General features: G+C 43.6%; 1 protein-coding gene across 2 annotated transcripts in view; it reads left to right on the top strand.

The window, feature by feature from the left end:
- Window positions 1-26,832, top strand: part of BRD1 (bromodomain containing 1) — a 552,010-nt gene that overhangs the window by 395,789 nt on the left and 129,389 nt on the right. For both annotated transcript variants that reach the window (XM_078679620.1, XM_078679628.1), the window contains exons 11-12: window positions 20,573-20,682; window positions 21,094-21,248. In XM_078679620.1, the coding sequence (XP_078535746.1) occupies window positions 20,573-20,682; window positions 21,094-21,248 (265 nt within the window). The remainder of the gene's footprint in view (window positions 1-20,572; window positions 20,683-21,093; window positions 21,249-26,832) is intronic.

Below are 26,832 nucleotides of genomic sequence, written 5' to 3' on the forward strand. Positions count from 1 at the left end.
GGTACTGCTACGCAAAAATTTCCGGATCCAGTCTGACGCCTGGGGATATTCTAAGGTAAGGAATCTAATACTAACTAATGTCTCTTACAGATATATCGTTACACAAGTAGTAACTTGTGCGACACTCCTACTGCAGGTCGTACCTAGACTTTTACGTACCTGGTTTGCAGGGTTAGTGAGGCTTCCAGAGGAAAGGTGTCCAATTCCGGCATCCGCAAAGGCTGCTATTCAATGGATTCTTAATGAATACAAGACACCAGATCAGTATCTCAAATACCTGCATCTGAAACCAAAGCCATCTTTTGTAATGTATTTGCAGTCCGGAAGAAGAACACATTCACATCGGAGACATCAGTTCCTCCTTACTGGAACAATAAGCTAATTAGGGCTGCCAGTAGGAAGGATTCAAATACTTAAGCTACAGTCTTCAAAGCAGCTAGCATAACAGCTCTATTGGGAATATGAGGAATATTTGCAATGCTTCACTGGTTACATTCCTGAAGAAAGGAAGCAGAGATTTATGGAGATAGTTCAAGAAGTAATGCTGCTTCCTGTCCAAATCCTTTGAGCCTGTGTTGATTCGGCAGACTTATCTAAAAAATCTGTCATGAAATTTCACGAAGATGGTCTTCCTCACTACTCCTACCATTTTTAAAGACAGAGGTACAGCTCAGAACTATGAATCTGCCTGTTACTGGCCCAGTTATATTCCCCTTGAGGAAGAAATATAACCACAAATACTGTACAAGTCGGCAGGTCCTTCCCCCTGGTGGCCTTATAAAACCCAGCATCAAAGTCAGCATAGGTCATCTTACCAGATATCAGAGGATATCATCTAATAGCAAAGCATCAATATCAGTGTTCCCGTGGTGGTGAAGCTGATTCCCACACCATACAATGGTTACCTCACTTCATTTCCTCCGTGCATCACTCCAGTGGTAGGGAGTGTATCTTACCATCTCAAAGAGTGGCAGGCCATCACCAAGGACGAATGGGTTTTATACATTTTCCAACAAAGTTACATTATCATCTTTGAATTGCCAACACCAACCATTCCTCCAAAACCCTGCACCAAAAGACAGACTGCGCTACTTAAGGAGGGAAGCTGTGACTTTATTACGAAAACAAGCTATATAGCCTATTAAGTTTAAACAGAAATATTCTGCCTGTGAAATCAGGCAGCCACACATTGCCATGCACTTGGAGAAGGTCTGTGGGGCTGATTTTAGTGCTACGAGGAGAACACTATGTTCGAGGCATATAAGCTGTAGATCATATGCTGTGCATAGATCGCCATCTAGTGTTGGGTCCGGGTGATTGCACTTTTTTTTTCTTCAAAGAAGTCTTTCCAGTCACGAGGTAGGTAACTCCTCTTTTCGGTGATAGTGCCCATTGACTCCATTGTTAGATTGTTCCGCCATTGGGTTCGGATGTGAATTGTTGCGCTCCGCTTTCGCACCGTTTCTTCGGGCTCCCTTCGAAGTGCGATCCACTACCCTCGACGGTATTGTTTATCGATCGCGTTTCCCATTCTCCACGTATCGTTTACACTCGAAAACCTTCTATTGGAATATTTGTGGAAGGCCGTTGGGCCTACTCTCGCCGGGGTCAGTAGCAGTTGATGGAACGGACTCAATTCAAGTTCTGTCCAGGGTGTCGCGCTAAGTTTCTGTGCACCGACTTGCACAAAGTTTGCATCCTTTGCCTATCACCGAGACATGACGAGAAGAACTGCGAAGTGTGTTTAGTGAGTGAGTAAGGGCATGTTGAGAGACATGTATGTGAGGGTGGAGTGTTGTGTGGGTGATTTTAGGACTGGGTGAGTATGAGCGAGAGAGTGGGGTGTTTGGTGCTGTTAGTGCAATGAGTGTTTGGTGTTGTTGAGTGCATGACCTGGGGTGGTGTGGAGTGCAAAAAAACCGATGGATTTAGGCCCAGATCTCTGTACTGGGGTGAATGTATGACAATGTTCTGCATTCTGTCCATCCCCTGTTGTTTTTGCCTTTGTCGCCCTGAGTGGGATGGGTATGCTCAGACGTGAGTCCCATGCTCTCCACACCACTGGAGTCAAGCTATCCAGGCTGATGAAGGCTGATAGCCAGAAACCCGTCCTTGGATGCTTGATTCCGGTCCGGGGAAGACATGGCTTGGCAGTTTGGGCTGGACTGTTCCCATGAGGCACAGGGTCAAGGCTGATTTGCATATGGCCATGTCTGACCTGGGGTGGTGTGGAGTGCAAAAAACCGATGGATTTAGGCCCAGATCTCTGTACTGGGGTGAATGTATGACAATATTCTGCATTCTGTCCATCACCTGTTGTTTTTGCCGTTGTTGAGTGCATAAACATTTAGAGGAAGCACAGGAGAATTCTTCCTCAATGTTGTGTGGTGCGGTAAAGCAGCTCCATGTGGAGCGGTGGCCATGGTTGCGCACATTGAGGCTTGTAGTGTTGGGGGGAGGACCAGAGTTCCTAGCGCTGGACACGGTCCAAGTGCTGACTGGCGCAGATGGGCTTGCTTTTGAACGCTTCTGCACTGTGGCTGCCGTTGAAAAGGTTCTTGGAGGGGGGAGGAATTATGTCACTTTCTGTGCAGATGGATGATGTGAAATCAAGTGGTCAGTTCCTGTGCAGCTGGTTGATTGAAATGAATCCTCTTGCTTGGCTTCTTCTTTTAAAGACAGCATAAGTGATAAGAGGACTTGGGCGTCAGCCCTCTCACCTATGGCCACCTCCACTTCCTCTTTTACGGCTGCCTCCTTCACCTCCTCTACATCCACACTCAACAGAGTGATCCCCACATTTCATCTAATGGTCCCTGATGCCCTTTTGGCCTTGCTGATCCTTATGATTTAAGCCATAGCCCACAGACTCACAGTGGGACAACTATGTTGTCGATCTCTCGGGAGAACTAGATCTGGACCACTACCCTGTTAGTGCGTCTTTCTTGGCCAACACTACATCATACCACGAGGTGATCCAACGGACTGCCACCTTCCACCAGGCAGATGTGCTTGTCCCACCCAAAACCATAAATGAAAATTTCCACGTGAAGACATTATTTAAGTCCCAAAGGACAGTACAGTGTGTACCCCTGCTAAAGGGCGTGTTAAGGTCTTTCTCTGACACCTTGAAAGAGTCTGTGAAATCCAGGACGGTTACAGCAAGGTCAAGAAGAAATGTAAGCCCTTTCCTGAGGACTGTACCTACATCAGGGTCATGTCATGCCTTACTTCCTGATCATGTGAACCTGCATGCAAACTGACTTCAGGTCATGCCAAAGGCAACACTCCCCTGTTGTTTTGGAGAGGAAAAGCTTGAAGATGCTGGAAAAAGGATGGCTATGGGGGCCACCACCCACTGGAGAATATGCAACTCCATGGGGCTCCTCTCCTGCTTTGACAGGACACAGTGGGTTGGGATGCAGGTGTTAAGCATCACTCAAAGGAGTTCAGGAAGAGTGGGGGAAATAGTCTGAGGGCAAGACTATATCCAAAGTCGCAATTCTTTGTGTCCTTGATACCAGGGATGTCGCTTCCTGGAGGGGAGTGGATGGAAAATCTTTACGTGCCCTTCAGACTCTGACTACCAGAGGTTCCTTTCGAAGGCAGCAGTTTAGAGGATGCACCAAGGCTATCGGAGGCAACATCAATCATTCCATCAGCAGGTTGCAAGTAGGTACACTGGGGTGCCTACATGGGTAACAACAACAAGGGCAAGGGCAAAGGCTAGGTGGTCTAAACCTCCAAGCACTGACTCCCACCCTACCTCCCCCCAATCATACAACAACTGTCTGAGGGGAGTGAAGGACTTCCTGCTCCGCTGGGAGGAAGTCACATCAGAACAAAGTGGTGTGCCTGTTCATCCTCAAGAGGAAGGAGTTTAGGCTGATCTTGGACCCCTCAATCACTACATCCTCTCTGAACATTTTCACATGGTAGCCCTACAGGATTTTATCCTTCTACTTCAACAGGGTGACTACATGACTTCTTTGTACCTCAAGGATGCCTACTTCCACGTCCCCTCTAGAATGCCAACTTCCACATCCCCATCCATCCTGCCCACTGTCGCTACCTCACATTTGTGGTAAGTGGCAATCATTACTAATTCAAACTACTTCTGTTTAGAGTCATCACTGCTGCAAGTGTCTTCACAAAATGCCTAGCAATGGTAGCTGCTCACTTAAATAGGAGTTGCACCCTCCACCAAATCCCACCTGCAACCCCTCTAGATACAGCCCTTTCTAGGGGTAATAATACTTAACAAGGTCACAGTCAAAGCCTATCCCAGCCCTCACATGGTGCTGGCATTTAAGCGCTGCATAGGAGATGTTTAGCCGTTGTGCAGCTATTTTTAAAAGCACATACTTGTGCTTGTGGTGGCATACACCTTGCGGGAGTGCGCAGCGGCGCGCCACAAGCACAAGTATGTGCTTTGAAAAAGAGCAGACTGCTCTCTCCAGCGTACAGCCTCTCTCCCGCTGCAGCGCAAGGCGTGCGCGCTTGTTCACTCTTGAGGCTCAAATGTCATAGAGGTTTAGATACCAACGTGCAGATTTTGCAACCAAGACAGGTTCTCTTTAAAGTCCAGATTCACCACTTGAACGCATTGTGTTTTCCTCTTCAAATTTCTTTTTTTCATTGTGCTTTCTTTTTTGTCTTCCAGTCATGTACAAAACATTTGTTCACTGAGTTCAGTTCTTGCTCTCTGAGCCAATGACAGTGTCAGTCTAAACTAACACATCTGATCACATTATACAGAATGTACATAAGTCAAGCTTTCATGATTATTTACACTTTTTGCTATACCTGGAGGAGGAATCTGAATAAGCAACCAAGATAGTTTACTTTGTACATAATGCGTCTGGCCTCCAACATGCATAATGCATTTTTTAATAAATCTCAGAATTTTAAAAGTGCACAAACGCACAAACTCAAATGTTTTTCTAGACTTTTGCATGAACATGGCATTTTGTTTTACATTCAGTAAAAATAGCACTGTGAGGTGAAGCTGTTCTTTGCTTTGTACTCTGTTTAGCATTGTTCACTGTGACATACGGTGTGTGCTATTTCTCTCTTCTCACTCTCTTTTCCCCCTTCGTTCTCTCTCTCACTTATTTCTCTCTTTCTCTTTCTAATCCCTTCATTCACTCTTTATCCCCTTCTATCTCCCTCTCTCTCTCTCCCCCTTTATTCTTTCTCCTCTCGCTCATTCTTCTCTCTCACTCACTTCAGATCCATCTGCCCTTTCCTCTTTCATTCATTGTTTCTCGTATTTGCTCCTCTGCTTTCATCCTCTTTGGACTGCAGAGTGTGAACACCTTCACAGCAGACAAGGAGCCTCTCGAGCGGGCTTATTACAGCACTGTCTAATTATAATCTTTAACTGACAGTTTGTGTCTTTTGCGCAAATCACTAAATGATTTATCACACTTTAAAAAAACTATCAATTGTCACACATTCTATGTTACTTGTTCCCAGACAGTTTCAGGTTTAAAGTTTATTTTATTTTGCTCAACTAATTAAACACATTGCAAAATATGTAAAACAGCATAATTAGATATAGTTTCAATAATATTTAAATAATTGATATAAATCCATATCACATTAAACAAACATTGGCATAGCCAATAGGTCTCACCTTAGGAGCCGTATAAATGTTTAGCCATGCAACTGTTAATTTTGTTGCACAAAGGATATTGGGCTGGATAACTAAACACTTATAAGGTCCCAAAAACGAGACCTATGGGCTATGCCAATGCTTGTTTAGCCCAGTCATCAACTCACAGTCAGCTAGGCATGATGGCTACTGTACCCCACGCCTGGCTTGATATGCCTCCATTGTGTATCAGCACAATGGTCAAAAGTGGAGATGGGTCAATGGGAAGACATAGTGTTTGTCAAGGCTAGTACTCATTGCTTTCTGCAATGGTGGAACAGTAACATTCTGTTGCACAGGAGGCCTTTCTTAAACCCCATTACCATTGTGCCATTTACCATTATCACAGATGCCTCACTTGCTGGCTGGGGGTGGGAGGGGCTCTTCTCATTCAAATGACTGTACAGGAAGTATGTGCTCCTCAGCACCAGGGACACCGAATGAACTAGCTAGAGCTACTAGCCATACATGTACCTCTCAAAGCTTTCATTCCACTTGTTCAGAGTAAAGTAGTTCTCATCAGAACAGACAAAATAACCACCATGAATTAGCTTAAAACACAAGGCATCACTGAGTCTTTCCCGCTGACACCACTAGCACATTAGACCTGGCATTTGGCCACCGCATACACCTTCCACCGGAGCACCATCCAGGGGTGGACAGCCACTTGGCAAACCTACTCAGCATGATCCATGATCAAATCTGAGTGGGAACTCCATCTGCAAGTCCTGCTCCTGTACTTCCGCCTTTAGGGCACTAAAGCACGTAAACCTCATTACTACTCCTGAAAAACAGAATGGCCAAAAATCGCCTTTCAAGTATCCACACCCACAAACATTGGGCAATGAACTATGGATGAACTGTCCAAGGGTCTTTGCCTACTGTTTTCCGCCACTTCCAGTCCTTCCCTACATGGTGCAGAAAAAGCCACAGACATTAGATGTAAGCTCCATATTTGTACAATTTGCACTTTACTACATTTCATGATATTAGTTGATGTGAATGCGATCTGACTTATTTTACTCTGTGCTATTTTCTTTTATTGGCTGATGCCATTTTTAACTGAAGAGGAATTATTGTGTATTTCAATTATATTTTTGTACCTTTCTCTGCCCTCATAGTGACTTGATTGGCTGCTCTGTGGTCTGCTCCGCGGAGAGTGCTTTCATTGTAGCTGCCATTTACTCCAGTATTGGAACTTTCATAGATTCACATGGTTGAATCATTCCCCGTTTTTGAGATAAGAGTCCCCGGTACATCAAAATAGCAATGCTAAACAAATACAAAGCAGAAACCAGGCCTAGGCCCATTTCAGTTTTGTAAAATATCACTGTCATTCTGTAAAAGAGACCAAAAATAATTCCTGAACCAATAAGGACCTCTCACCCTCTAGAACATTCCTGAGAGAGCCTAAGACTTCCAGATTTTCTACTGCACGTTGTGCTAGGGAGTCTCCTTTGAGCTCTGCTCAGTTTTCTTCTACTTCAGTGAATTTTGATAAAGTTCTTTACTTCAAATCAGCATTTTACAACTGCAGGACCATCTTCTTCAGTGCTGCTCTTCTAAATTCTGGCATAACCATGTCAGATAAGGAGAAAAAGAGTCTTTTTAGAGCCTATGCCACCTGCTCGAACAAAAGTCTCCACACAGACGACCCTCACAATGACTGTATTTATTGCCTATATCCCAACCATAAGGCAAAGGAGTGCAAGGTATGTTGTACCTTTTCTAATAAAACTTTGATGGATCGTGAGTGGCGCCTCTGATATGGCTCCAGACACACAAAGCCAGAACAGAGGTGATTTTGAGTGAGGACAGTGATGAGGCATCCTCTTCTTCATCCAGGAGGTCCCATAAGAGGGGAAGATCACCTAACGCCTCTTCTTCTGGTGAGCATCCAAAAAAGGCCCTTAAAAAGACCTCTCATGGGGGCAATACTTCAAAATCTCCTCACAAACATGAAAAGGAGAGAAAGGGACATACCTCGAGGGACAACCCAAAAAAGGTGTGTTCTGAGCCTTCTAATGCACCCCCTCTAGGCAGGCACTCTTTCAAAAAGCTTTCTTCTGTGCCTCTTGAAGAAAAGCCGTCGACAAAAGCTTCATCGTCGACAGGGCTGTTGACGATCAAGCCTTCACCGTCACCAAGGAGTGCAGAGATTTGCCAGTCTTCGAAATACAAGCAAAAGGCAAGTACCGCTCCAGCGTCCACGGCAGTGTCGATGACTTCGTCATTGAAGACTTTGTCACTGTTAAGTAAACATGAAGAGAAACACCAGTGCACTTCCAAAACAGTCTCTATGATCCCTTCGCTATTTTAGCGTTTCATCAATAATCCATATCCTTGGTCAAAAAGTCAATTTCACCAAACCAGAAGATGTAGAAATTTCAAGCCTTTATTTTGCCCACTTTATGGTCCACAGCCGACACGCGTTTCGCCCCCTTCGGGCTTTCTCAAGGTTGTCAATCATACATGTAACAAAGAAAGAAAAAAATACATATACTAAGTACTAAGTGTTATCTTAAGCAGGTATACACTTAGTAGATCATGTTTACATCCTACTCATGCAGCATATTTTTACGTAATGACCATCTTGGACATTCACCATGTGAATAAATCGTGTAATTGTCAACAACCCCATGACATGGAATTGTTGAGGATATCATAAAATTTTTCTAACAAGAGAAACCGAGGGAAGCCATGCATTCCAAGCAATCCATAAAGTGGGCAAAATAAAGGCTTGAAATTTCTACATCTTCTGGTTTTGTGAAATTGACTTTTTGACCAAGGATATGGATTATTGATGAAACGCTAAAATAGCGAAGGGATCAAAGAGACTGTTTTGGAAGTGCACTGGTGTTTCTCTTCATATTGTGGGGACCTCCATTCCGAACGGACATTTGGGAAGGTGGTCGCGGTTTGATGCCCTAGGTGGATGTGCATCCAACGCCAAGCAACACTCCGTACTATTCAGTGTGTGTGAAATTGTATTGGCTTATGACTAATGAGAACTAAGGTTGATGTGTGAATCAAAATAGCAAATCCATCATTCTTTCTGTCTAAATACCGTTAAGTAAACAGTCGACGACTATCCCCTCGATGATGCCTGGGGTAACTACGACGACGTTGGCTACTCCGATGGCTATGTTGACGGTAAAAACGACATCTACAGCAGTTATACCGTCTCTTGGTTTCCAAATCACCGCCGATATCCGCTTCCCCGATGATGGCGGTACCATCTACAAGTGAAAAAATACCTGAAAAAACAGAAAAGGCTAGTACAAGACAAAGTATATCAGAAGTTACCTCACCCAGCAAGGTTACACCTTTGTTGCCTTCTCACCTGTTGGAAGTTCAGGATTCTGAGGAAGAGAATGACGGATCCTTCGGCTAGCTGCATGTCAAGTGCCAAGAGGATGATTCTGAGGAGGATTATGGAGAAGGTCGGTACTATATTCCTCAGCAGGAATTCCATAGGGATTATCAGGAGGAGGTTGTCTGCATGCCTTCATCGTTGCTAACAGACCTGCAGTTTATGTTAGCGCACTGTAGGAAAAGATTTCCTCCAACATCGGCACCTCAGGAACAACCTACATTGGTCCCTCAGCCACGTACTATCCTGTCTACTCCGAAGAGGGCTCAAACTTTGCTGGCGGAACCTTTACAGAAATCACCTCCATCAGCTCCTCAACAAGTTCTAGGAACTACGGATCATGACCAGGAAGAAGGAGAACTCAGGGATCCGCTTAGAGAGTGGGACTACTACCTCATTCCCATGCCTTTTTCTCCATTTTCTGTACCAGTTGACTCGCCACCAGAAGATATTGATGGTTTTCACAACTTACTAGAAAGGGCTGCCAAGAGATTTGATCTACCAATGCCAACTTCCCAAGCTGACTGTTTTTTATATGATTTTAAAGAGCTATTTGGAAAATCAGTGAGGGCTATCCCTGTTGTGAGTTATATGTGGGAGGAAGGACTGAAGGTCATGAACACGCCAGCGACAGTGACACCAGTGCTGTCCAGATTGGAAATGAAATATCCAGAGGACACTCCAGCCTACTTGGTGGGTCATCCCAAACCGGACTCTGTACTCTCTCAGGCAACGCAGAGAAAATACAAAAACCCTTGTGTGCCCATCATTACGCCCCCTGATAGGGAAGGCAGGCACTTGGATAACGCTGTTAAGCGTTTTTCATCAATGTCCACTCTAATGATCAGAGCGGCTAATGCCCTTGCAATTCTAGATCGATATGATCGACAATTGTGGTGCGACCTGGCTCCGTATGTGGATCAACTTCCGGAAGAGTGCAAATCGGAAGTAAGTTAAATTCTACAAGAGGACGAAAGAGCACCTACGGAGGTTCTAGATTCTAGATTGTGCGATGGATATAGCTACTACGGCATTCAGGTTGCTGGATGTTGCAGTGGTGTTGCGTCGTCAAGGATAGCTCAGAGCTACTTTGTTTAGACCTGAAGTTCATAATAAGATTCTAGACCTTCCATTCGATGGAGAAGCTTTATTTGGAAAGCACATCGACGATGCACTGCAAGTTATAAAGAAAGATACTGATACGCGGAAGGCTTTAGGGACGCTTCAATATTGGAGAATGCCTTTTAGGGGAGCTAGATGAAGGGGCTTTCCTTCGTAAAGTGGTGGATATGCGCAGTACAGGTATCCCTGCTACGCTGCATCCTCCCAGCCTATCGACCAGGGTATGTCCAATGGCAGCCACAGTCAGCGGGGAAATGTACCCCCAGAGGAAGAGCAGGACATAACCTCACAACGCCAATGACGAACTTCAGGCTCTAGCTATTTTTCTTCCCACCTTTCCACAGATTCCTCTGGGGTAGGGGGGGCAGATTTTTTATCACCTTCACCAGTGGCAAAAAATACCTACGGACCGATGGGTCCTCAATCTGAAACAATTCAACCATACTTTGGAGTTCCTTCACATACCACTGTGTACTCCTTTAGGACGGCAAGAGGTAAAACACCTACATCTCCTGCCCTCAGAAATTCTTGCAATGCTCCAAAAAGGAGCGATAGAACTGGTGCCAAACTCCCAGAGAGGGAAGGGGTTCTATTCCTGTTTCTTTCTGGTACGGAAAAACTTAGGTCAAGGGAGTCCAATCCTGGATTTAAGAACTCTCAACACCCATCTCAAAAAACAGTCCTTTTGCATGGTCTCTCTTCAGGACATTTTATTACTTCTAAACCCAGGGAATCATATGACCACCTTAGACTTACAAGATGCATATTTCCACGCCCGAAAGCCATTACAAGTTCAAGGTGCTGCCGTTTGGCCTGAAGTCGGCTCCAAGAATATTCACCAAATGTCTGGCTCCAGTAGCAACCTTTCTGAGGAAGCAAAGGCATCAGGTGTATCCTTACCTGGATGACTGGCTAATCAAAGCGCCCTCATACGCAGCAGTCCAGTCCTCCACAGAAGCATGTACAAGACTGTTCGGTGAGCTGGGCCTGACCCTGAATGAAGAAGTCATCTTTGCGTCCTTCCACAAGCATCACCTTCTTCGTAGCAATATTGGACACCACAATAAATAAAGCTTTTCTCTCCGTCGAGAGAGACAGGCTAAACTTAAATCACTGGCCTGATCATTTGCAAAAAGAAAGTCACCTTCCATTCGCTGTTACAAGTCGCTTCTGGGAAAAATTTCATCTTGCATTCCTCTTATCCCGTTCTGCTGCTTAAGAATGTGTCTAATATAGGAAGAGCTGGATTAGCAATGGCATCAGGCAGCAGGTTCCCTCAATGAAGTCATTAGTCACGCCAAGTATGATCCACGCTGTGTCTTGGTGGACCCGACGTCAGAATATTTCTGTCGGTATCTCTTTTCTCACCACGCTGGCTCCACACGTTATCACCACTGCTGCTTCCCTGGAGGTATGGGAAGCCTTCCTGCAAGACCACCAGGTAAGTGGACATTGGCAGTGCCAAGACCAGCATATCATATTCCTGGAACTCAGGACAGCGAGATTGGCATTGCAGGCCTTTCTGATGAGCATAAGGAACACTACTGTTTTGGTCAGAATGCATGGCATGGTCAGGCTTCTTTGCCTATACTTTTCCACCAATTACCCGCCTGCCACAGTTGCTTATGAAGATCAAAACAGAGCCCTGCAGGATGATCCTAATAGGCCCATCGTGGCCTCGTCAACATCGGTTCACAGAAATTCTCCTTCTTTCGGAGACACAGCCTATTCTTCTGTGTCCAATTCCATCTCTTCTAACGATGTCCCAGGGACAAGTGCTACATCAAGATCCCATATTGCTTCGATTAACGGCATGGCTCCTGAACACTGAATTTCAACATCTAGAAATAGGTTCTTTCAAATGCTCGGTCACAAATCACTAATAAGACGTACAGTATGAAATGGAAAATATTCTGTATATGGTGTCAGGTTTCAATTGTCCATCCTCTATGGTCTTCACCTCTTGAGATCCTGCCTTACATTCTGCAATTGACAAAGTATGGATTAGCACATGCTTCGATTAAAGTCCATCTGGCTGCTATATCATACTTTAGGAGGACATCCTCAGGACCATCATTATGGTCAGAAAGGATCATTAATCAGTTCATGAGAGGCCTATTCCATACTTTTCCACCGGTTAAGCCCCCACCACCTCTCTAGCATCTCAATACAGTTTTGTCACAACTCATGAAACATCCTTTTGAACCAATTCAAAAGGCGGACCTTAAGTCCCTTTCATGGAAGGTTGCCCTTCTGGCTCTGACATCTGCCAGGAGAGTGGGAGAAATTCAGGCTCTGACAATACAGGAACCGTTTCTACAGTTTAGGGATGATCGAGTAGTCCTTAAGACTAATCCCAAGTTTATCCCCAAAGTTCCATCGGACTTTCATCTGAATGAGCATCTTATCCTTATAACCTTCTTTCCACTACCGACAAATGCGGCTGTAAGAGTTCTTTGTTTGCTGGATATTCAGCGCTGTCTGAAATTTTATCTACAAAGAACAAAGACATTTCGCAAATCGACCCAGCTTTTTGTATCCTTCAGTGCGCCCAGGAAGGGCTATCCTCTGTCCAAAATGGGCATTGCTCATTGGATCTCGAATGCAATCCAGTATTGCCATCAAGTGGCAGGAAAGCCTCTGCGGGCACAGGTGCATGCTCAATCCACAAGAGCAAGCTCTACATATACTGCTGTTTTTGCTGGAGTGCCTACCCAGGATACCTGCAGGGCTGCAACCTGGAAGAGTACCAACACTTTAACCAGACATTCTTCCTCGGATGCAGCCACTCAGAATGATGTAGTAGTAGGACATGCGGTGCTGAGGAACCTTTTCCAGTGACGTTGACCTCTCTCCTTCACCCCTCCTTCCTTTCTGCTGTAAGACTGAGCACATTTTGTTCTGTATGTATATTATATATGTTCTTAATATGCTAAGTCCTATTATGGTGTGTTTTGAAATATGCAAATGTTTATGTACACAATACTTATTGGTTCGGGAACTGATAGTCTCAGTTAAATCTGCTTCTCAACAGACCGATAATTTGGAGCACGCTCTTAGAATTATTTAAGGGAAAATGTGCTACTGACTGCTAGCTACTCTGATTCAAGCATGTGAATCTACGAAAGCTTCCAATAATGGAGTAAGAAAGAAAGTTCCTTCCCTGTAATGGTAGTTCTCCAGTATTGGAAGCTTTCATAGATTCACATGCAACCCGCCCTCCTGCCCTGAGAGGCTCACCTATGGATTTTCCAGGTGTATCTTTGCACATGTGCTGTGAAAATCTGAAGGTCTAAGGTTCTCTCAGGAGTGTTCTAGAGGGTGAGAGGTCCTGATTGGTTCAGGAGTTATTTTTGATCTCTTTTACAAAACGACAGAGATATGTTATAAAACTGAAATGGACCTAGGCCTGGTTTCTGCTTTGTATTTGTTTAGCATTGCTATTTTGATGTACCGGGGACTCCCATCTCAATGACGGGAAATAATTCAAGCATGTGAATCTATGAAAGCTTCTAATACTGGAGAACTACAGTTACAGGAAAGTAGCGTATTTTCTTTTAGGTCTCGCTTAGGCAGCGCTTGCACTGACTCTTTGTGAGATATGGTATTCTGCCTATGGGCTTTTAAACATACCCATCACTTTCCATTGGTTTTATCCTCTGCCTTTACAAATTCCTTTGTTTCCATTGGTCAATAGCATAAATTTGTCCTGCCTTTGGCTGTTTTATTCCGCCCTGGAGACTGACCCTGCTACATGGATGCTTTAACTATGGGCCATATGAATTCCTTCAGTGCACTACTTTGTCTTTCACTCAGTCCTGGCTGCTGCTCCCAGTTCACTTAATCTCCACTGACTTCCTAGAACAACACCTCCCTCCCCTCCCAGCTTGTTTTTATTGGGAACAGCAGCTCTTCGCTCCCTCTCTGGCTACAGCTGCCTCCTCCTGTTTGTTGGGTTCTTTTCTACGCTGCAGCATTGTGGCGCTGCTGCTCCCTCTCCCCTTGTTTAGAAGTGAGCAATTATAGCTTCTAGAGCACAAGAGGATTCATTGTTTCATTTTGCAAGTGTTTTTTGTTGTTGCTGTTTTTATATAGAGCATACTCAACCGAGGTATCGGAGTGCTTCACATGAAAACGATGTTAAGCCAAGTCTCGAACCTGGTTCTCCAGCTCCAAAGTCAGCAGCTCTCTCTCGCGTTCACTCTTAATTTGCACAGCCTCCGAGCAGCAGAGCTGAACACTGTTTCACAAGCACTTTCGCGTTTAATTTTGCAGCCCGGCCATGTTGCAGCGTGCACTACCATATGTGGCCAAAAGAGGTCCGATGGGACACCTATTGACAGCCTAACAACATTGCTTGTTTACAAAGTCACTAAAGAGGTGCATTTTCTAAAGTTGTTCCACGAATGAGGAATTGGTTCTCACTCTACTAGTTGGTTTACAGTTTTTTCTTTGTCTTTGACAAGTGTGCTCATTGTATGTAATCATTTCAACAGCTCCGATTGTTCCCCCAAAACAGGACTTCCTCGTGCTAGTTGCAGTAGCTAAAATGTACACTATGTAAAGCTGAATATTATAGCTGGAATAGCCAAGCCTTCGGTCTATTTTCTGAAAAGGGTAAAGTCCGAAGACACAGAGACAGAAAATACCTGCTATAAGTTGCTAAGTAGGAAAAGAAACCTCCCTCCTGTTCTAGATGGAGCGATTTGAGCAATGATGGAAAAAACTGAGTGAGAGAATTTTGGCATTCCTAGACTCAGGATATTCCTTGACCAGTGCTTGAATCGCTGTTATATTTTATGAAAGCAGGTTATAGATTGGTGAAGATTTTCATCAATATCCTTCAAGGGCCAAAACCTGGCAGCACTTGTTGAGCCAAGGAGAGATATTGATCTGTTAGAAATCTTACATTTGTAGCAGAGGTGAAATGAAATGGTCACCAGGAAAAGGTCCAAGAGTGTGAACATTTTTCAAAATAAGTATTTCAATTTTGTCAGGATTCAGTTTCAGACAATTCTCCCTCATCCATGCAGCCACTGCAAACATACAGGAATAGATATTAGTTTGAGTATCCAAATAGGTATTGGATAATAATATGCATTTCGTCTACATAGGTTACACTTTCAAAATCGAAGGAGCAAGCCAGTTTGACTACAGGAACCATATAAATATTAAAAAGAATTGGGCTCATTGAACAGCCATGAGGGGCTCCACAGTCAGAACTAATAGGAAGAGGGACAAGGAGGAAGATATACTGACTGAGATCACCCTGGCAACATGGAACAGAGCCATTTAGGGCCAGTTTTCAGAATTCCAACTTGCAGTCATGTGGTAAAAGAATAGGATGATACACAGAATCAATGCTGCATAGAACTCCAGTAGAACCAAGGTGGCAGAGCCCCCTGGCCCAAGACTGTCCTATGGTCATCAGTGGCAGCCAGCAAGTTAGCTGGTGCTCTGTTTGAATGGTTCCCACCAGAGTGGGAACCATCCATGAGATCTTCCTATTGACAGTCTTGTGGGAGAAATATGTTGGTAGGTTACCAATTCAGAATGATCAACAATAATTTTTAAAAAATGAAAATCCCCTGAGCTAGCTTTTAGCTGTTAGTGGCTGATGCTGGGATAAAGAATTATTGAGTTTTGTGGGCAAACAAGGTACTAAGACATGAGAGGATCTACATGAGATCCAGGCTTGATGTTGGTTAGTATAGTACACGTTCACACTTCTGTCCCAGGTATGAAGCTAAGCGAGAGGGGAGACACTTGCAGTATGAAACGTATACATGTTAGCAATTTTCACATAGGAAAACGTGGATAAATTAGCAAGTAGCTTTTGGGATTTCCCAGGATTGGTGAGGTAAGTAAAACGTTTTGCAGTTTTATTGATCTCCAGAGCCGAGGTGATTTTATCTGTGAGGTATGCTCGTCAGGTGTGATGCATAGCTTTGTGATATATTTTTATTGCAACTATGTACACATACTTGGCTTGTAGAGAATACATATTTGGTCACTTTCATTCAAGATCTTTACAATTCTTTTTCATATTCCAAAGATCTTCTGTGTACCAGAGGCAGAAACAGATTTACAGAAGGTATGCAAATATTGCATCGGTGCGATGGAATCTAGAACTTGAAGAATCCCTTCATTAAAATTAACAACATGAAGTTAAAGATTTCTCTAAGCACACAAGCAGTGTTAGTAAGAGCCTCTAATAGAGTGGTCTACATGATTGTAGGCTGGGCAGAGGGGATCGAGGTAGAGGGCTTTGAGAAGGTTCAAACTTTGGCAGAGATGGGGAGAGAAAAAAGACCAGCCCATGGTAAAATTAGGAGGTTAAAAACTCAGATTAAAGATTGACCTCTGCCGAAGAGTATCCTTTTCTTAAATGTATAAATGGTTGGTTCTGGAGGCAAGGGCTGAAGAAAGGCTTGGTCACCCTGAGTTGAGCAACATCTCCTGCGTTGTGTTTGAATTCCCAAACCCGCCTCTCTACTTCTGGCTCTGGTGGGTTCAGCTATAACCTTCACTTAAGTTGCGAAAGCTTTGCATTTTTGAGGCAATGGAAGTTTCACAACTTCGAAAGAAGTAAAGTTTCTCCCTTGTGTTTAGTAATTATTCCTTGTGTTGTCCACCACAGGAATACACAATTTTCTATGGTCACTTTCTTCATGTGTATCTCTTTAAAGTCTGCCTGAGAATTAGCTTTTTTTCAATTACTCACAATTTTACATAGTTAGATTCTCCGAAGTGTAGCTTCTAGCCCGGTCATCCCTGTTAGTGTAGAAATTCTGGCATATGAGGATAGCATTTTTCTGTGCATGACCTCAAGTACTTTGCTAACACAGATTCCCTATCTGATACATAAAATGTAGAACACCGTGAAGCAGTTTCACACATGCAGACAGCACAAGCAGCCATTTTCTGCATGGTGTACCACTAGTTGCCTCATGATATTTGATACTCCAGTTGTAGCGTTTTCACTAGTCCTTATTCACCTGTACATGTGGCCCCTACACTATCCAGGGAGCTTTCTGTTCTCAAGTTTAGCTTTACTTAGGCTCTGGGACCTCCTGTCCAATTAAACTTCAGAGCCCAGAGTTTATCATCTATTCCAGCTGTAAATCTCATTTGTGTGTGTAAAGTTGCACATTTCCCACTTCCTAATGAACACGTAATGTAGTGATTGATCAAGGTAAAATAACCATGCAATTTCTGAGTTTGGGCAGTGGAACTCTACGCCCTCACCCTTAAATCACACACACATATTTCTCCTTGGCTCTTATGCCCGTCCGGCAACCCAGGTTTATATTGTATTTGTGTAGTGACTGCACTTCATACTTCTTCCCCATAGTCTCCTGCCCAGCCAGATAGAATCTTGACATCATGATGCTGTATTAGAATACTGCAGAGCTCTAGTATTTCAGTTTAGAGCTAGGGCTGAGCTGGTACCATCCTGCTCCTGGTGGGGTTAATATTTCTATTACTTTTTACTTGATTAATGTACAACTATTCTGTACCACCTCAATTGAATAAATATCTTCATCATCAACGTGCATTCCTTTTTTAAAAAAAAATTTTTGATTGGAATTTTTTCCCCAATTTTATGTCAGGCAAGGCAGATACAAAGATATATCCAAAAAGGACTAAAATCACAAAAACAAGAGAGAATTCAACAAACGTATAGTACTTATGGCATCATTCTTATTATGATTGGGAAGAAAAAAAACTGAAAATAAAGTATCGCATGAATAACTTAAATACAAGATCATCCTCAAGTCATTAAAAAAGAGACAGCATACTACAACAATATAAGAGGAAAAGAGCAAAAGAGCAAAAGAGAGGAGATCCTGGGCTTTTAGTACTCAGGAAAGCCAGCGAGCACACAGAAGAAGCCATCAGTCCAATTAGCCTTGAATCCAATGCTGTACAGGCACCCAGGTCCTCCTACCTAAAGCTGTTTTTTCTCGACCCTTTGTCCTGTAAATAGCAGATTCTAAATTATACGTAGCTAGCAGGCGGGGTCTCCAGATGTCAAAAGAAGGGGGATCTGGACTGATCCACCCCTGAGTAATACATGCCGCACTATTGCCATAGAAATAAAGATTACATTTCTCTGCCCAACTGAAAATAACGCAGAGGACAGGCCAAACCGGACTAGTTCCTCTGTCAAAGTAACTGAAACCCCTAGTACCACTGTCAGAAAGATTTGAATTGCAGACACAAATGAGTTTAGATGAGGACACGAGAAAAACATATGTGCTGTGTCAGCCGCAAACAGTCCACATCTACTACATGATGTGCCCACCGTCGTGCCCCATTTAGAAATTTTCGAGGGCGTATAATATAAGTCGATTACAGCCATATAATGCTGTGTGCGAGATCTGCCAGTCATCAGGATAGTATTGGCCAGCGCAATAGATTCCTCTAATAAGATGGTGTTAATGCCTAGCTTTTCCTCCCATCCCGCTTGATAAATCTCCAAATCATCTGGACATGAAGAAAGTAATAAGTTATACCAAAACCCTATCCTTTTTTTGCTATACATACTATCGATAAGAGGAATCCTCTGCAGGCCAAGACGTTCCGGAGGTCGTAGAGTGTTAAAAAAGCTATATACCTGCAGGTACTTAAAATAATCATAACTTGTAAGATTATACTTGAGACTTAGATCTGAGAAAGATAACAGATGCTCACTCTTCCATAGATCTCCTACAGTCTGTATTCCAAAATTACGCCATCTAAGCATTATATGTTCTTTAAAAATTGGGGAAAAAAATAGTAGATGCTGACAATGGTGTATATAACAAACATGTTTGGATCCCTAAGTGGCACCTTATTAGCTTCCATGCCCCAAACGCAGCTTTCAATACCTTGAACTTGTTTTATTTTTATAGTAGCTGGGTTCTACATTTTTTAAAAGGCAGCCACGGGCCTCCACTCCCAATGCAAATTCATAAATTGATGGTGGATGACTCATTAGAATTCGCGCCTTAGGACCTATTATCAAAGGGGTGATAAACTGTAATATTGAAGCGAGATAATAATACATGAAATGCGGAACGCCCCACCCGCCTCTTGACTGGATAGAGTCATCTTCTTATATGATCTTCGTTGGCGTTTATAGCCCCACAGAAATCTAGCAGCCATCCTCTCTAATTGCCTAAAGCAACTAGATGGAAATTCGAGAGGAATGGTTCGGAACATATATAACAATTTCGGGAGTATCATCATTTTTAAGACGTTGTTCCAACCAAACAAGGAGAGATGAAGATGATCGATATGTTCCAATGACGAATTGGCTTTTTTAAGAACTTAGTTTAAGTTAAGTTCTGGGATGACAGAGACAGGAGTTGTAATTTTGGTGCCCAGATATGTCGCTGCTGGGACAATGTTAAGATGTGGAGGCGGATTCTGACCAAAAAATAAGATTTGGGTTTTTTGCAAATTTTATTTGTAACCTGAAAATGCACCGAACTGGATCGCAAGTTCCTCTATCTTTGGCATTGCTCTTTAGATGTTGGTAGTAGTCACCACAATATCGTCCGCGTAAGCAAGGGCTCTATAGCTAGTATTTGCAACCAGTGCAGGTGCTATATCCACCGCTTTATTTAAAAAAAATCAATATACAGGGCGAATAAGAGTGGAGAAGACGGACAGCCCTGTCGTGTACTCCGATGAATAGAGCTAGGGCTGAGCTGGTACCATCCTGCTTCCGGTGGGGTTAATATTTCTATTACTTTTTACTTGATTAAATTACAACTATCCTGTACCACCTCAGTTGAATAAATATCTTATCAACGTGGATTCCTTATCATCATTCACTACAATTTGCTTTGGGGCTTGTGAGTGGGAGGATAATAAGAGAATGTAGTAGTAGTGCTCATGCGTAAGCCAACATGGTTATTGAATTCATAGACTTTTCCGTTTTGGGGTGGGAACAGTGTAGCCACATTTTCCAGCTTTCTTTTTCGCATTTTGAAAGACTGTTGCATGTATCCTGATTAAAATCATAAAAGACGCAAGATATTGTTTTCCCCAACTAATATTCTAAGCGCTAATTTTGTAGTGCTTTCTTTCTGATTGCTGTATCATTGTTAATCTAATTATGCATAGTTTTACCCATTTCCAATGCTTTTTGGCAGTGGTGTGCAGATGATTGTATGAAGTCTTGAGTAAAAAGTCACAGGTTGAAGCACAGGTCTGGACCAGTAGGAGAAAGAGCACCAAAAACATCAGTAGCAAGAATCAAAATTAGTATTTTGCTAGATGCATTGTTCCTGAAATGTTCACATTTAGGTGAAATGCCACATCTTGTGCAGAGGACCATTTGACATGCCTTTTTGGTAAGGAAGTAATGCCATTCAAGCTCAAAGACTATAAATAGATCTGTTCTTTTTTTTTTCTTCTTTTTTTTTTAGATGTTGGACAAACCAAAATGTGGAGTTCAAATGAGGATGACGCTTCACTACTTGAACCTTTGAATGTAGTGTGGGCCAAATGCAGTGGTTACCCTTCATATCCAGCCTTGGTGAGTAGTGACAGGAAAAAACCTTTAAAGGCACTCCCATTTCTTCTGTCAGACTGGAGTGAAGGTAGCAAAATCCTTCTTTTGCATTGCTTTCTTTTAAGTAGACTAGACTCGTAATATATGTTGCTATGTGGATGTCGTCTCCCATGGCCTGAAGACTAGTGATGCTTACATTGAATTAAAAATGCTCAAGTTTCCATTCAATGTTTGTTTTAATTGGAAAAACAGTCCAGAATGGGCCTTGATAATTAAAAACAAAATGAACTGAATTTAGCAATATTTTCAATTTTTTTCTATTGCTGTTTTTATGAGCAGATATTCATTTGTTACCTTGTATTATATTATCTAATATTTAGGCAATATTTAATTTAGTGAAAATACACAAAATGATCTTACCAATATTTATTTCAGATAATTGACGCTCATATGCCACGTGTTGGTTGTCATCACAATGGTGTTGAAATACCCGTGCCTCCTATGGAAGTGCTCAAAGTTGGAGAGGATATGCAGACCAGAGCAGAGGAAATTCTCTTTTTAGTCTTATTTTTTGACAATAAAAGAAGTTGGTAAGTGTGCATATAATCAGTACTCCTAATAATCTGCCGATTTTCGAGCAAGATGTCATTTACCATTTGCTCCAGCTTTTCCTTTTGGCCATAAGAATTGTGTTTCCGTGGAATTTCAAACTGGGATACAGAGATCTAGCTGATGGCATAGCTTATTGCTTTTGGCAACTCCTCAGGAGCGTGACTTTCTAACGCATATGCAGGGTATGGATTCTTTACCCTGTTTGGCTATTGCATAGTGCTGAAATTGACAACGTGAGTACCCTAATTCTTGATTGGACATATCAATCTCCCTTCCCAAACCTTCAAGACCAACACATTTAACATTATTGAGGGTTTTAAAAAGAAATGCAATTAACCAAAACATTTATCAGCGGATATTTGCCAAAAAAGCAGAGCTCAGTGACCAGGGTCCTGTTTCCAGGAGATGACCTAACTGTCACCTGTAGGGCAAGATGAGAAACTGGGGGTACTTTGAGGTTCTTAAAGGCACAGTGCCAGTTGCATTAGCAGAATGAATTATTTGCAGCCTATTGGCCAATTCTGTCCTTCATTTCTTTTCCTTTTAAATAAAGCTTGTGAAATGTTTGCTTTATTCACCTTTACTCCATGGCGACGTATGAAAGTAAATGTTTCTTTTTTTAAAAGAGAATAAGATTTGGGTTCTTAGCCTGTATATAGTCTGCAATTGTTATGAGTGTAAATAATTTTTTTAGGTTGATGTATGCATACATACATGTATTTTTTTAAGTGCGGGCGGGTTATTCAGTGCTTATGACTTTGATGAGGTTATCCCAGAAGGAGGATTACAGGTAAGTAACTCTTACTTCTACATCACAGTAGTTTCACTGCGTTATAAACGGAATATTCCTCTCTATGTGCAGGGACCTCTGAATACTTGTTATGCAAAATATAGTTTTGTATTTGAGGTAAAAGTGTAATATTCCAAATGCAGGCCTAACCGTTATAGCCATAGAACTGAACAATATATGCAGCCTTTTTAACAAAATTCGTGCTGTTGGAGATCCTGTGCTGTTAGGGGTTCTGTTTGCAGTTAACCTAGCACGCTCTTTTTAGTTTCTTTTCTCTCCTACATAAGAGTTGGATTTGGTCTTTCTTATCTGCGATCCACGTTAGGCTTTCTGCAGGAATGTTACTTATGTATAATTTATACATGAACAGAAAACTGTTCAGAAAGCAATTGGCCTGTGTAGGCAATGTTTGTTAGGCCTGTATTTGCATAGTGACCCCCATTTACCTCCAATACACATTGCATGCTACATTTTGTAAAATAAGCCTTCCAAGGTCCTGGCACGCTGGCCAAAATGTTCTACCTTTTTAAATTTAGTGAAGAGTCCTACGATACATAATTAGGAATACAATTAACATTAACAGCTGAGCTATCGTGCCACATCTATAAATGATTCGTCAATTGGCCCAGCTAGATGTTTGTAGAACAAAAGCTTCAAAATCCTTGAAAAAAATGCCATTTAGAAGCCTTAAAGCAAACCTTAAAAACACTGGTGGCAAAAAGCTCCCTCTAAAATGACTAAATTGAATATAAAATAATACCGGAGGAAAGATAAACAAATTAGCTAATCTGCAAGCTAGGGAATATATCTACAAACAGTATGACGGCACTGCTGAGAACTAGAGAAATATTCAGAATGCTGAACACTTGAATAATGCTTTTCTATTTCAATTGGTGTGATGGATTCAGGGCAATTTTTTTTAACAATTAGGGTAAATATTCCAAATTATTTTACTACCAGCCCTCCTTGTATGAACTGGCAGATTGTATTGCTCCTAAGCCTGAGATTCTATCCTTTAAGGACAGTGATTTTGATTTGCTCTGGTGGCAGTCCTTGTCCATTCATCCTAAGTGATAAAGTCCTTGTTGAGGGTCGTCCATTCATTGTGCACTTTAGCATATGCTATTCACTGTCTCTTCGGAGCTGCTCTTTTCACTTTCATTTTAGGTCTTAACCAGTCTTATTAAAAAAAAATGAATGACCCCCTTTTTAGGTCGAGCTAGGGCAGTGCATGCGCTGCGACGCATGCTGTATTGAGGTTAGGCATAGAAGCTCCGTCCATTTCACGCTCATCTTTTCAATTGGCTCCTGTTACTGCCCTTGCGAAATCGTTGCTTTTCATTTGAAAATAGGCTTAATAGACCCTCCTTGGTACCGCCTTGGCTGCTTTTGTAGCCACAGTCTGCTTTATATGTCAGTGAGCACTATTTTCTCTAACGATGTTCTGCTACTCCACCCATGACATCACAGCCCGATCCACTTTAACTTTAGTGAACGTGCTTATTCACAATGAGGCCAGACACACCACTCACGGGATGGGCACTTTAATATTTAATTTTTTTACTTGAAATCACAGGGTTTCCCACAACTTAATGAATTTTTCATAGCTGGTATTTACGTCGATGTTTCTTTAATTTGTATATTGCCATTTAAAACCCCATACGTATGTAATGTTGACAAATATTCTACAGTTTGGCTCAAATATTCATTTTTTACGGTTTATGTTCCCAGGAGACTTTAAATTAAAAGAAACATTGTACAGTTAAAGATAGTCAACATGTTTGAGAAGCGATTCCAGATCCTCGCCTCTTCTGCTGACTTGTTTGTCCCTTTTCTGTGTTTACTACCACACAGCGAGGCTGGTGCTGTGAGCTGTAGACTATGTGTGCTTGAGACACATAGTCACTTCTACCTCCACCTTCAGTCTGGCTAGACTTGTAATGAGTCGAAGCTGCATCATGCACTGGGCATGGAAGCAGGAATCTGAGCAGCTAATCGTCGGTGTGCTCCCAGTGAGGTTTCAGAAGAGCCGGTGGCTTAACCCAAAGAAAGTATTTGCAGCCTCCCAGCTCTCATTTAGGCATTGCTCATTCCATCCGGCCAAACCATCCCATTAACATGCACATTACAGGTCCACTGCACCAGAGAGCAGTATTTGGGTTCGAGGCATGTGGGCTGCTGAATTCATATCTATAGCATAGATCGCCGCCTAGTGTTGGGTCCGGATGATTGCACATTGTTGTCCTGGAAGAGTCTTCGAAGTATCACGAGATAGGTGGCTCCTCCCATGGACTACAGTGCGCATGGGCATCGACTCCATCCCCAGATTGTTTTTTTCCGCCATTGGGTTCGGATGCATATTTGATCACTCAAGTTCGGATTCGATAGAAACTTTCTTTTCGGCCCAAGGGCCTTTTCCTATATCGTCGGTATTGTCTTGCGTTCGGTGCCCAGCTCTGTTCCGGCTCAGTTCCCGAGTCGGACATCCAGAGGAGTCGCGTGGCTCTTCGGTGCTCGAGGCCCGGTTGACGCATCAAGCCTTATTCGACGACGCATCATGGAACGGAGCCCGTTCAAAAGGTGTCCCGTGTGCAACTCAAAGTATCCCCACATCGATGTCCACCCGGTGTGCAACAAGTGCCTGTCGCCGGATCACGATGAAGCCAACTGTATGGCTTGTTCTCGTTTTCGCTCCAAGAAGACGATTCGACTTCGGCGCGTGGCGCGCCAGGAGGCCCAGCAGACGGCACCTGACCCGGTAAACATTTTCGATACCGCGGGAGAAGAGGCAGACGAGCAGGAAAATCAAGAGCCGATTTCAAATCCAGCGGCAGAGATCGACTCCAGCTACGACACAGACGACCAAATGCTCGATACAGAAGACGTCGTTGACGAGGTAGGAGACGACAATGAGGCCTATGGGGCCACGGAAGATAGCTCAAGCGAAGAGCTATGCCCCGTTCGGACAATAGCTAAGGCTCAGGTCGAGGGATCGCCACATGGCCTTACCCAAGATCTTGCACCTAGATCCACGGTCTCGCCTTGGTGCCCGGCTACGGACCCTTCTACGGAGCCGCCATTGGTCAAATCGAAACCGAAAGAGAAAGCTTCGGTCTCGACAAAACCGAAAGTGATACGGGCGCCGTCGAAACAGAAAGCGCCTGTCGCCTTGGTCGGCTCCACGTCTTCAGACCTGTCGGTGCATACGAAGAAAAAAGAAGGTCGTCGAACCGGTGACGTCGCTCAAGGGCGTCGAGCCGAAGACTGGGGCACCGAAAGCGCTTGTCAAGGCCGCCGACCCGAAGCCGTCGGCGCCGAAGGCCGTCGACACAGACAAGGGACTCTGAGCTACAAAAGCTGTCGATCCTGCACGTCGGCCGGACAATGCCAAAAGTACTACTACCCGTGAGTCCGCACAGGGTAGTGGCTCGAAGGCACCTGTTGAGTCGACGCAGCCGTCCGCCTCCTTCACGAAGCAGGTGTCGGAATCATTGAAACGCATAAAGGACAGAGCTTCCGCTGTCGATCCGAAGGATACTTCCACGCCGAAGCCTGCCGCCAAACCGCTAAAGTCAACGGCGCCGATTCAGTTTACGCTGCCGCCGAAAGTGGCGCCGAAGGCGTTCGCGCCCAGGAAGGTCGTCGAGGCGTCAATGAAGGTGTCCACGGGGCCGAAGCCTACCCCTGCAGTGATAGGCCCAAAGCATGGACAACCCCTACTTGAGGAGCAGTCGGAACAATTTATCGACGCCGACACCGGTAAACTTTCCATTTACAAGCGGAAAATCACGCAAGCACAGCCTATGGAGTCCTACACAATTCCTTTAAAGAAGAAAAAGGATTCCACAGATTCCCCAGTTCTTGTTGAACTGATTAATCCACGTGCTCAGAACACTGCTCCAATCTCGCCCAATTACTCGGATGTGGAGGCTGGGGAAGGTGACTATGATGAATACAACTACCCTGCCGACACTGATCCTGAAGATCAGCATTACACATGGGCAGATGCTGCGGACCCAGGGGATCCACAAACTGCCCCGGACACTCAAGTGTATACTGTCAAAACATCCCCTACTGAGGATTCTGCGGCATTTAATGCGCTTATTGAGAGGGCAGCCAAGAATCATGACGTCCAGCTCCATGCTGACCCTATTGAAGTGGACTTTCTGTTTGACACCTTTTCCACCTCTGAAAAGACCGTAAAGACTCTGCCAATGCTGAAGGGTGTCTTGAAACATGCAGCAGACATTTTAAAAGAACCCACACGTGCCAGGGTTATAAACCCCAGAATTGAAAAAAAGAACAAGTCGGCGCCTTGCGACCGTACCTACATCAAGGGACAGTTGCCGTTGGACTCTCTAGTTGTTTCTAATGCCCGGAAGAGAGCAAATTCACAAACTACTGGTGATGCTCCTCCCCCTGACAAGGAATCTAAGGTGCTGGAAGCATCAGGGAAGAGGGTGGCGGCTCAAGCAGCCAATATCTGGCGCATTTCTAACACGCAGGCGCTCTTGCCAGATATGACAGGGCACATTATGATACACTTGAAACCCTGTTACAACACTTGCCAGATGAATATAAGGAGGCAGCAGAGATGCTCATTCAGGAAGGGAAGCTCATCTCAAATGCTTCTATTAAGTGTGCACTAGACGCAGCGGACACCGCGGCCAGGGCCATTAACACAAGTGTAATGTTGCGGCGTCAGGCCTGGCTCAGAATCTCCGGGTTCAAGCCGGAGATACAAACCACCATCCTAAATCAGCCTGTAAACC

Source organism: Lissotriton helveticus, chromosome 1_1 (genome assembly GCF_964261635.1).
Source record: "Lissotriton helveticus chromosome 1_1, aLisHel1.1, whole genome shotgun sequence".
In the NCBI taxonomy this organism is placed as follows: domain Eukaryota; kingdom Metazoa; phylum Chordata; class Amphibia; order Caudata; family Salamandridae; genus Lissotriton; species Lissotriton helveticus.